The 13,528-nt window shown below is 28.5% G+C and overlaps 1 protein-coding gene across 1 annotated transcript in view; it reads right to left on the reverse strand.

Annotated features, from left to right (window-relative positions):
- The window catches only part of LOC107439676 (uncharacterized), a 45,112-nt gene extending 32,814 nt beyond the window's left edge, over window positions 1-12,298 (reverse strand). Inside the window, exons 1-2 of the mRNA XM_087149681.1 lie at window positions 12,146-12,298; window positions 8,303-9,474 (exon numbers count right to left, since the gene is read on the reverse strand). Coding sequence (XP_087005807.1) covers window positions 8,303-9,040 — 738 coding nt within the window. The 5' untranslated portion in view covers window positions 9,041-9,474; window positions 12,146-12,298. The remainder of the gene's footprint in view (window positions 1-8,302; window positions 9,475-12,145) is intronic.
- Window positions 12,299-13,528: the final 1,230 nt, after the last annotated feature.

The raw sequence follows: 13,528 nt of genomic DNA on the forward strand, positions 1-13,528 counted from the left end.
CAATTTAGTAATCAAAATAAAGTCTAATTTTTTTAGAGGGAAAAAGTCACATTTCTAATTTACTTAAAGAAATCTGCGAAATTTAAACAAATTAGAAACTTTTGATTCACAATTTTTTACATTTCTAATTCTTTAATTTGCACATTTAAAAGTGTTTTCCTTTCACATAATATCGACAAATTTCCCTTTACAAAGTAAACAAAGCCTTTTAATTGCTTAAGTTTCACGTAGCTAGCTATAAGAATTTAGTGTACGGCTTTGAATATCTTCAATATGCATTAAATACATGGAAGTAAATATTAACATTCATTGTAATATGCAAATGTTATTACTCATTATCTTGTTAGATGCGGCTCAAATAGTATAGTTAAAATTCGATAATTTACTGAGAAATAACTAAAATTGTGTTTTGAAATTGCTAAATTTGAATCTGAAAAAAAATGTAAAGAGTTGGAAAATTAAACTAGATTGATCAACACTAGTAGAACAATTGAACTCCTAAACAAAAAAGAACTATAAATTTAAGACACATTCAAAACGTTTACAAACATCTCAATGTTAATTTCTACATCAAGGAATACTTTTAAAGCAGTTGAAAGTATGTTTTAGGAACACCTGCGGCGCTTAGAAGTTCTAAAAATGTTTTGTTACTACCTTTATAAAATTAGTTTGAAAGCAGTTTAAACTATGTATTTATGCAACATCAAACATGTTTATGGAAAACAGAAAGCGGTCCAACAACTAAGCAACAAACTATGTTAATTCTTCTGATCTTTATGAATAAATGCCTTTCTTTTTGTTAAACATACAACTGGCTTTGACAACTAATAAAACTAAGTGCAATTTTATTCTCTCAAACGATAAAATCTATACACTATACTGAATCTGGCAATGACAGTTTCTAGTAATTCCAAAAAAATTAATCACATTTGACATGTTTTATTGTTTTGATGAGCAATAAAATGGGAGCCCATGATTAAACTCATATTTTTCAATAACTTTGATCTCCCTTTTTTGCTAAGTGCACATACCATTATCAGAAGTAAAACTAAATTAGATAAACACATACCCCGAAATACAGAAACTTATTTATAGATCACATTAAATTTTATTTTTAAATAACAAAGTGTTATAATTAGAGCATAAAATAATTTCTACAATATTGCTTTAATTCAGATTAATATTGACAAGAAAAAGCGCTATTAAAATAAACTGGTAAACAAAAGAGTGAAGTGCAACTTTTATTTTAACTTACATCCTTTAAAAATATAAGCACTAGAATATATTTGAACTAAAATGCGTGATGTGGTACTTGTTACCTCTCCCTCAAAATGAATCTTCTCAAGGCGTTGTATGTTTGTTGACGCCCTCTTATTAATATTACTTTTAGTACAACCTTGTATAATTTTGATCTAATTTAAGAAAATCACTTAAAAATTATTTTAAAACAAATTTATAAAGTACCCATTTTTTTGTTGATAAAAAGCATATTTAATATTTGAAAAGTTTGTTTTACTTGATTTAAACCAAACATTTGAAATACAAAATAAGTTTAATCATGAATATTTTTAAACGTTTTTTTTTTCTTTTTCTTACCGAGTTTAAAAATGTGTAGCAATTTTTAATGTAATAACTTTCCTAAATGCGTGCGATAATAATGGCGGTGAATATAAAACTAATTTACTTCCCTTAATCTCAGTCCAGAATAAATGCTTCAAGATTATTAATTCTCTAAATATAAATAATTCAAGTGTAACTACTACTAATATATATACAAGAATTAACCTATTACCATTTCGCCATAATGTATTTTTCGTATTTTACTCTATTTACACAACAATAAATTAATATGCAAATTAAAAACTAATGTGTCTGAAAGGAGACCAACTGAAATGTATGAGATTCCCCTCTTTACAAAAGAAATTTCACGAAAACAGTTTTTTTACTTAGCACCTAAATTATATAATAAATTACCATTTCAGTTGCAAAACATCAAAATATATTCTTCTTTTAAACGTGCTTTATTTCAATTTGTGATGAATATTGACGATTTAGATCTCTATTTTTCACTTTAAAGGAAGCATTTGATTTTTTATACCAGTCTTGTGCCAATCCAAATGAATTTCTTATGTGAAATTTGTTATTTTTTTTTATTTATTTATTTTTTTTTTATATATAGTTTCATGCATTTTTTTTTTGTTTTCTATTATTACAGTGTTCAACAATATATGACGTCTCATGATGAGCAAAATAATTTATGATTGTAATACCCCATTTCTTCTTTTTTTTTTTTTTTTTTTTTTTTTTTTTTTTTTTTTTTTTTAAATTTCTATTTTAAATTTATTGTATTACTTTTCTTTGTCGCCTGGACAGGATTTTCCTCTTGACGACGAATATATATTCTTTGTATTTATGTGTTTTTGTTCTCAATAAAGTTATATTTGTTTGTTAAAAAAAAAAAAAAAAAAAAAATATTAAGTTTACTTTCTTTAACATGAGGTTTTTATGGAACATTCATTATTCCAGCAATAAAAACCCAAATTAAATATTTTTATTTTGTTTCGAATAAATCAGTGGTTGTCATTATCTTTTGTAAATGTTTTTCCGGGGAGTAAAAAATATTAAGCTTTTTTAGTAGAAAAAAATAAAGTCTCATGAATTGGTCCTATATTCTATGCTTATGATTGCATTATACTCTCTTTAGAGAATAGCTTCTTTTTACACGCACACAAATAACTGCTCAATATATTTTGTAAAAGGTTTTCAGTGAGAAATAAGTTAAAACATTTTAAAATATTAAGATCCTAAGACCTTTATGAATTTACCGTAATTTAACTGAAAAAAAAATCTAAGATTTAAACAAAATATATGCAATAATTTATTAATTCAATAATGTTAAATTTTTTACTTCTGAACAGAGGGAACGTACGGTGCGCAGAAAACAAAGCAGATTTTAAGTATGCGATTTTTTAAAAATTTAATCCATAAAATAAAGGATTTAAATACTGAAAATTTTGGTGTTACTAGATTTTTTATATAACATTCCAAATACATTCTTTTGAAGGAATATTTTTCTTAAATTAAGCTAAATTTCTATATGTTTTTGTTTATGGTTACAACAATATATATTGGAGGGAAAAATATTATCACTTTTGCTTAGTCTTAATCTTAACTTAAAGAAACTGAACGAAATAAAGAAGCCGGTAAAGATTATTTTTTATTAAATCATCAAACCTGTAAATGACCACTAAGCATATCAGTTAAGACCAGCATCTTTAAACGGATTGGGAGACAAAACCTTTTAATATATTTTTCTTGCATCAAGTGAAGGTGATTAAAGAATATAATTTTTTAAGTTAAATTTTTCATTCAAATCAGTTTTTTTAATCTCTTAGCAGGTTTCGAATTTTGATTATTAAAGAAACTAACAGATGTGCACCGAAACATGCGGTCCAATAACCGTTAAAAGCAACTTTTTCAAAACTTCAATTCCGACGATGGCTTCAAAATTTTTATTCTTGAGCTGGAGCCTAATTAAGTCACTTCCACCCTGACAGAAAAATAGTAAAAAATGTCGCTCTGATACAGCTTAATCCACATAATGTGGCGTCGTTAGAAGTATGATTTAAGCGCACACATTTTATCGCTGGGCTGAATGATAAACGTGAAGAACTAGATGAAGATATTTACTATGTGGTTTTGTGTTATGTTCTTCTGTTAGAACCTAATAATCATCTGAGGTAAAAATAAATTGCTCACTGAAACTGCTTTTGATTTGCAGGCAAGTTACGGTTGCTGAGATTTTTTTTCTCTATGATATTGAAATTCTAAAATGAAAACTTTTTTTTAAGTGTAACTTGAAACAATAAAAGCACAAAAAAGTTTTATAATTGAATAAAAATTGATGATTTAAATGTCATTCCAAATAATTAAATTAGTTCTTTCATATTAAAAACGAGGAACATTAAAGATATATCATTCTGCTAAGGATTTTTGCTAACAAAGAAATAAAAATAGGGAAGTCTCGCAGTTTAGCTAACTGTGCTTACATCCTAAAGTGAGCAAGCAGCAGCGCAATCTGCGTGAATGTAAGATTTTGCAATAACTTGCCAGTTAAAAATTAAAACGTAACCATTGAAATGGAATCGTCAAATGAACGGTAATTTATTGCGATTTTATATCATTAGGGATATAAAAAATTAATTATTTCTAAATCTGATCACTCTTGAAAAATATTCAAAATATGAAGTTTGTTCAATACTAGGAGTTATGGTTACACCCCATTTCTAATATGCTTATTAATAACGAAATACCATATCAAAGGAATTGCGGCCCATATGGATGATTTTAGGGCCGCATGGATGTTACATGAATTAAAATGAGACAGTTTCTAAAAGCAGTAGTGATTTAACTTGTTGTATCTGTTATGTTGAAGTAAATTTGCCCCCCTCATTAAGATTCAAGTTACCCTATTATGGTTGAAATAATTTTCCTGACGTCTATGCGTAACATCTTTTATTTCCCCTAGGCTGAACTAGATCAGTCTACAGTTACAATCTTGTTTTACTAAGTGCAAATATAATATTTAATTATATAAAAATGGGTATGGGTAAAATAATAGTTTAAGTTTTATGTTTGTCTTTGTAACAGTTTGTTATTACAATTTTTCAACATCAGTGTTATATACAAAATATATCTTAAGACTACTCGTCTAAATATTAGTATAACGTATTATAAGTATACAGGGTCTTATTCTCAACACAGTCGCTACATAGAAAATTTATTGTCAAGTTCAAAAGACCCATTCCCTCAATTTCATTTAATTTGAAAATTAGTGTCAAATAAAGAGCCTGCCTTATATTATTCTGCCAAAACATTTAAGATTTGCGTCTTATTATTGAGCATTATGCATATACGTTACGGGCATTATGCATATATATATATATATTATGCTTACGTTAAAAACTTAGTTTCCCCCCTCTCTTTAGGGGCAACAGCATTTAAAAATTATGCTTATAGATAATTAAATAACAAAACAAATCACTTTTCTTTAATTTGAAGCTCTTAGGCAATTTGTCATGTTCTTGAAACATTTTATTTTATGAAATAATATATGCGTGAAGTAACAATGAGGGAAAAAATTTTTTTTTTACTTAACTGCTTTTATTATTTTACTTTCAGTATTTTAAGAGAAACTGTTTGCATAATTTTTTAGTTATTAATTTATAAATTTTTTTAATTTCCTACAAATTTTTTTTTACACTCATTAATTAAATGCACTGTTATGCATACGTATTTAATCTTAATACTAGATTATTAACTCCAACAAATTTAATATTCTTTATATTTGCAGTATATTTCTTACTAAAATAAGAAGTTATGATTTAAAAGCATTCATAAATGAACTCTCTAAATTTATTATTTTTCAAAATTCTGTAAGTCAGTACTTTTTTTTTTACTTAGATTAAAATTAATTAATGCAATAAGTAGGCAGAAATTTATTTTGCATTTGCTTTAGGATCAAATATTTTTAACTGAAAATCGGTTGCCGAACATTAGCATTAATGACATAGCAGGGTTCCCACTCTTTTAACAAAGCAAAAATTAAGCACTTTAAAGGACTTTTTTTTTGGAAAAATTAAGTACTTTTTTGAAACAAAAATAGCATGATTGTTTAACATCAAAAATACATATGCCACCAGTGACAGCGCAAATTATTTACCTTCCTAAAAGAAATTAATAAATAAAGAAATTAAAAAAAACAAAAACAATTTTATTATAATGTAAGCACTGATATAATTGTATTAACAGGGCTCACCAAAGTACCAGGTAATTTTTGCAAACACAGGTCTGGGTTTTTTAAAGACATTTTCAGATTGCGAAAGTTAATGTATGAAACTAATCTGTATTCCAATTTTAATGATTTAATTGAAGTTGTATTGTAAAATTAAGTGCGAAAATTAAGATTTGCAATTTTTTTCATATATTAAAAAGAAAAGAGTAAATAAAAAAAAATGGGAGAAACAATGAAAAAATTATTAGAATTTTTTACATTTTGCTACTTGATATGCATAACATATTCAGTTGTGGGCCAAGTTTACTAAATATTCAGTTATGCTCCAAATTTTTTTTTCTTCTATTAATAAAATATTTCATTTATAAAGGCATTAAAAGAATTAATTCCTTTATAATTAAAGATTTTTTTAAGCCACTACTTATAATTACTTAAACTATTAACACTCAACATGTTACTATACTGGCAATAGCACCATCTGTTGAGGAATTAGAGAAGTATTTTTGCCATTCATCATCATCTGGCTAGACAGCCCAGGGTGGGCCAGTGCCTTTCTTTGAATTCGAATCCACTTCTCTCTACTTTTCACACTTGTTCGCCATTTTTTCTCCTTTAGAGTAAGGAAATCAGTCTCAACTAAATCCAGCCATCTCAGCCTGGGTCTACCTCTTTTCCTGTTCGTTAGGGTTTGTGTAATAGGATTTTCTTTAAATTTGAGTCATCATTCCTTCTGAAAATGTGAGCTGCCCAGTTCATTCGATTTATTTTTATGAATTTCACAATATCTGGCTTTCTGTAGATTTTATATAGTTCAGTATTATATCGTCTTCTCCAGGAATTATTTATTTTTATCCCACCAAGGATGGCCCTCAAAATTTTTCTCTCAAAAATGACTATTTTATTTTCACCAGCTTGAGTTTGCCATTAGCAATATTTTATCACCAAATTTTTTTTTAAATTTCTTAAATAAATACGGAGATATTTGAAAATATACAGTTAAACAGGAGATAATCGTAAAATACAGGAGTCCTCGTTAAAAAACAAGATTTGGCAGGTGTGAAATAATTTTCATAATCATGGAAGTTAATTAAAATAATTAAATGAAATAAACATAAAGGTATAACAAATCAAAAAAAAAATTCAAAAGGTATAAATTATTTTGTGAAACTAAACAGTTATTAAAACATATTTTAATGCCCAAGTCAGGGTTGGGGTTTTGGCCGTCCTAAACTGGTTTTGGACAGGACACATGGGCTTTACTGTCTTAAACTGGGTAAAACCGTCCTAAACTGTCTTAAAGTGTCCAAAACCTTGAACTTTAGTAAAAGGTAAAAATTCTATAGGTGTAACCATTGTACACATAATAATTATATGTATCAATAAATATTTGATATTTTTTATACAATTTACTTTAACTCATTAAAAGAAAATAATATAATATAGGAAAAGGTTTATAATTCTTGAAGCTCCACAATTCATTGAACAACAAAAGTGAATACCTAATCCTTTAAATATAAATATGCTTTTAATACTGATAAATAATATTTTTGCATAAGGATAAATATGGCAATATTAAAAAATAATTTTTCTTAAAAAAAATACTATATTTGTTCAAAAATTAACCTTTTATTTTTCACAATATTTGTTAAAAAAAATTTTAATTTCTGCATCACAGGATGATAAAAAAGACATCTATTCTTAAAAAAAATTGTTTTTAAATATAAATATATTAGTTTAAATTGAAAATACAAAATAACTGAAAAATGTATTAACAGTTTTGAAGGGCATAACATCAGTTTCAGTTACTGACACTGGTGATGTATCACCACTATGCTAAAAGAATTGAACATAAATGAAATAAAAGTATTCTTGAATAGATAAATAAACCTGTTTATGACGAACCAAGCACTTAGTCCCTAATATTTTAACCTGTGCGGCAAGGCCAAACTTCAGTTATGTACTATTGAATGAGAGGACCAATTGAACTTGATTACTGATTAATCTTCCTTTGTTTCAATTGAAGAGTCAAACAATATTAATAAAACATTGTACTTTTAAAAACAAATATTCTTTAGTATATTTAACTATTGTTCAGATAAAATTGTGACATAATTTGAGTAAAAGGGTTTTGGACAGAACGGTTTAAACCGTGGATTAATCCATTCTGTCCTAAACCTTGCCAACCCTGGCCCAAGTACCTAAAATTTTCATTGGAACACAGAAAAATAGTTTTCTTGGTGATAAACTATTCAAATTATTGGTGTTTGAATGATAATCAATCACTATTTGTAGAGAAAAAAAAAACAAAATACACACTTTATACAAAAGAATATATTTATTTTAAACAATATATAAGTCAATGTTGCTGATTCTTAGATTTTTTTAAATACAATTTATAAAAAGTAAGATTATCAAGGGCCCCCGGGGCACTGTCAGGGTGTGCACATGCGTAAAGATGATACTGAAGACAATTTCTTTTTTATGCCTTTCCACAATATGGCTGTTTCAATCAGTGCAAGAATTGAGCTCATCAGTTTTCTTATGGATAGATTTATGTTTAGATAACTGATGTTTCCTATAAAAAGCCTTATCACATACAGGACAAGAATAAGGTTCTACACCAGCATGAATGTAGTGATGTTCAGCTAACTGATACTTCCGAGAAAAAACCTTATCACAAACATTACAAGAAAAAGATTTTTCATGAGTAAATTTATGTTTTGTCAAATCACTTTTCGCTGAAAATTTCTTACCGCATACATCGCAAGAATGAGGTTTCTCACCCGTATGAGTCCTGAAATGGTCAGATAATTTAAACTTTGTTGAAAAGCTCTTACTGCATTCACTGCAAGAAAACGGTTTCTCACTGGAATGAGTCTTTGTATGTTGCATTAGTTGAGTCGTTGATAAAAATCTTTTATCACATACATTACAAGAATACGGTTTGTCACTGTCATTAAGATGAACAGTCATATGATGTGTTAATTCAAATTTTGTTTTGAAACTTTTAGAACATGCACCACAAGGAAAAGGTTTCTCACCAGTATGAACTAAGCTGTGTTTATCTAATAACCATTTATAAGAATAACTTTTATTGCATACGCTACAAGAATAAGGCTTTTCCCCAGTATGTGTACGGTAATGATCATTTAATTGAAATTTGCGGGAATAAACCTTATTACATATAATACAAAAATGATTCTTTTCATAAGTACGACCTTTTGTTTTGGCTTTCTGTTTTGACATTTTATGGAAATTTTGTTACAAAATTAAAGTTTGTAAGCAGTTTTAAAAGCAGAAATGTAATCTCACTTGAATAATTCCCGCCAATATCAATAATTTTAATTTGCCAATGGATATATCTTTTTTCCACTGGGTAACAATACAGAGCAGTAAGATATAATTCACCCTTTAAGCATATTGTAAAAAACATACAAGGAAGAAAAGGAATCTAAAATTTTGTATTCGAAATTATTACTAATTGTCTTGTTTCTGGTCTCTAATCTTCAACTTTCAAACAAAGAAACACATGGATAAAATTGCAGATAAATAATAATAATTTCTTTCACACTTAAGTATGAACAATTGAGTATTGAATTATAAATATTGTACCAACCAATAAGGTATAGAAATATCTTCTGTTGACTTATTCGTACTGTACCACAATTTTTGAAGGCAACCTAGCAAAGGGAAAAAAAAAAACATAAATTAAATAATCACATAGAACTAACCCAATAACAATCTAAAAAAGTATATAGCTGCCAACAGAGATCCAGGAAAAAATCCAGTAGATTTTATGAAATAATATAAATTTTAGGATAATTATTGCAAAATATACTAAATATTTAGTGCATAGGGAATTTTTGGGATTTTCATAGTCGTTAAAATAGAAAAACTGCATTATTTTCCAGTTATGATTGCACATTAAATGAACTTGAAATATTATGTTTATTCATAATTTTAAATAGTAATAGGCATTTAATTCATAATAATAGACATAATCATAGTCAATTTTAAATGAGGCTTGGTTCATTATATATTAGAGTGACACGGATCTAAATATTCAAGCAAACAATAACCTGCACAAAAATTCAATTTCAATAGGGATTTTTAAAGAATTTTCTGAAATTTATAAAAACTAGGAAAATTTTTTATTCAACCAGTCAAAACTGACAAAATCCAGTACAGTTGGCAGCATGAAAGTAGAATAAATATCATATGTAATACATCTTTGATCACTTAATAGTGTTTCTGAATGAAAAACTAAGAATGCCATGCCAGAAATTTTGTATACACTTATGTAATTTCAAGCAAAACAATGTCAATAGAAAAAATAATTTCTTTTCCAGCAAGGATACAGCTCGCTGTGACCTACCAAAGATTTTCACTATTCAGCAAATTATTTCACCGGGTCATTAAGCATTTTTACAAAATTTTATCCTCTAACACATTTATTATGAAATACAAAAAAATTCATCAAAATTAAAAATTTTTGGGGGGATAGTGGGTATTTTGTGACATTTTTGAACTTTTTTAAATAGCTTTGATAGAGTTGTGGTGGCTCAGGGGATAGAGCATCTGCCTTCCAATGAGGTGAAACAACCACAGTGCTGGCGTAAAATATTCTCAGTGGTAGAAGGATCATGGGTCAAAGTCCCCTTGCCGTTAGGCTAGCCCGGGGAGGGTTTCTTGGTCTTCCTCTCAATGTAACGCAAATGCGGGTTAGTTCTATCAAAAAGTCCTCCACTAAGTCACATCTCTCCCAATACTTCATCCAGGAGTTTCGTTGTTTTCTGGATTGGGTTCAAAATGACAAGGCTACGGAGTTGAACATAAGTAGTCGTAAACCCAAAGATTGGGTGGGCTGTTCAACAACGGTTATAAAATATTTATTGTATTATAAAATATTTATATTATAAAATATTTACAACTTTTGTTTATCGATTTAATATTAAAATAAAAAATAGAAATTAATAATCACCATTAAAATTTTAAACAGAAATAAATATTATTTTTGCAATAGTATGCATGCTGTTGTTACATTATTAATCATTGCGAAATTTAAGTATCATTTTGCATAGAAGTATTATTATTATTATATTTCTTTTGCCTTCTTTCGGTTTTAGGGTAAGGGCTGACTTTTAAGATTGGTTTCAAACCCCTTGGTTTAAGACATTTTGCAAGTTCCTCCAGCTTGTGCAACCAAAAGCTTGTTAATTCAGAATATAATGCACATTATTTAGTATCTATGCTATTGTTTCATAATTCATTATTGCAAAGGTGAAGTATCATTTTGATTAGAAGTGTTTCTTTCTTACAAATTTAGGACAGAGGGAGAAAATTTTTAAAGGCCCCTTGGTTTCAAACATTTTGAAGGTGGGGCTAGGATTTACAATCAAAAATTTGTTAACCCAGAATTTAATGCACATTTTACAGCAATATTGAGTATGTTTACTTTTCATAAAATTCATCACTGAGAACGTTGAAATATCATTTTTTACTTCTTCCATATTTAGAGAGGAGGATCTGTATTCTGATCTGTGGCAGAATATTCGCCAAGTCTTGGCAACTTCCGGGCTGTAGCCCACAAGAAACTACAAAAAAACATCACAGAAAGGACAAACTCGAAAGGCATAGCTCATAGCAACCCCCCGGCAAACATCTACACATTTATTTTAAAAAATTTTGCAAGTTCAAAATCTATTTGGCACTTTGGCGATTGCAGTTGGAAAAACAGATCATGATACAGAAATATCCCCAAAGGGTCAAAAGGCTGCTTGATGGATTAAAATATATTGCAGGTGAGGCCCGGGTTTGTACAATCAAAAGTCTGTTAACTAATAATTTTATGCATATTGTACTGCAATTGTTTTGTTTCATAATTTGTCATTGCCTAGATGAAGTCTGGGAAGATTTCCGTATCATGATTCGCGGCAGAATAATCGCCAAGTCATGGATACTTCCGTGCAGTGACTAAAAAAAACGGAAACTAAAAAAAAACAACACAGAAAGGGACTAACTCGAAAGGTTTAACTCATAGCTACCCCGGGCAAACATCTACGTACATTTTTAAAAATAACTTGCAAGTTTAAAATCTATTTGGCACTTTGGCGATTGTAGTTGGCGCGACAGAACACGATACGGAAATATCCCCCAAAAGGACACCCCACATTTGAAAAGAGCCAAGCATTTCGCTTTTACAAGTCAATGGAGGGTATCTCCACAAATTAAATCCCAGAAAAGCAGAGGAGAAAGTAATTTGAACAATATAGCAAAAGTATAACGCCGCAACAAGAGTTCGTTGACTAGGCGAGTTAGAAAATATTGGTGATTACAATTAATAAAATATACCATACATAGTTTGGTTCAAACAAACCTGAGCAGTTTTCCTATAAATATTACATGATATATACATGTACTTACATGCGCAATACACAAACACACAGTCCTGCTCGTTTATTGCTTACAATCATCACAACATGACGAAAGAAGTGATGATGCTTACTGACTGGCATTTTTTCAGCTCTCTGCAATATTTTGCTTATAGCTCGCTTATTGTAAAGTGAGCTTGTTTTCGGAGTCCCTGTCCCTGTGCTTGTTTTCGGAGAATGGAGAGCAGTTGATCAAACAGCGGAGATATAAGTATGATGTGATAAATATCGGCACTACAATTATTATCTGGATTGAGGACAAGGACGAAATTATTATTTTTTAAAATTGCTTTAATAATATTTCTTAGCATATGTATATATTTTAATAAATTTTGACATATGTCCTTTAACTTGATATTAATATCAAAGTTCTCCTTTGAACCGCAAAATTTAAAAAAATTATTAATATGTCCATTAAATGGCTTCCTCAAAAAAAGTTTTTATTAATATTCAGAAAACAAAGGAGATCAATGCTTATAGTCGGAATAAACAATAGTATACATTAGATTTAGGATACACAGAATTTTTATAACCAGCCTCTTATCTTATTTGCATCGTCATCGAATCTAGCGACATCTATATAAAGGACGAAATGAAATTTCTTTTAAAATTGCTTTTTTAAATATTTCTTAGCATACGTATATATTTTTATAAATTTTGACACCTATCCTTTGACCTGATATTAATATCAAAGTTCTCCTTTGAACCGCTAAATTCTAAAAAATTATCAAAGTGTCCATTAGATGGCCTCCTCAAAAACAGTTTTTATTAATATTCAGAAAACAAAGAGCAATGCTTATAGTCTGAATAAACAATGGTATACATTAGATTTGGGCTACAGAGAATTATATAACCAACCTCTTATCTTATTTGCATCGTCATCGAATCTAGCGACATCTATATAAAGGACGAAATGAAATTTCTTTTAAAGTTGCTTTTTTAAATATATCTTAGCATATGCATATATTTTTATAAATTTTGACACCTATCTTCGAACTTGATAATAATATCAAAGTTCTCCTTTGAACCGCAAAATTCTAAAAAATTATTAAAGTGTCCATTAAATTACCTCCTCAAAAGCAGTTTTTATTATTATTCAGAAAACAAAGGAGATCAATGCTTACAGCCGAAATGGATAACTAGTGTACATTAGATTTAGGCAACTCAGAGTTTTATAAACCGCCTAATATACTGTTTGTAAAACTTCATTATCTTAAGAGCATCGGTTTTTTTATAGAACGGTAAACAAACTAACCAAAATATATAATTTGATTGTAGCTACTTTATCTGTAATTGTTATAAC

Source organism: Parasteatoda tepidariorum, chromosome 8, assembly GCF_982258835.1.
Source record: "Parasteatoda tepidariorum strain Cologne lab strain chromosome 8, Ptep-v5.0, whole genome shotgun sequence".
Classification (NCBI taxonomy): domain Eukaryota; kingdom Metazoa; phylum Arthropoda; class Arachnida; order Araneae; family Theridiidae; genus Parasteatoda; species Parasteatoda tepidariorum.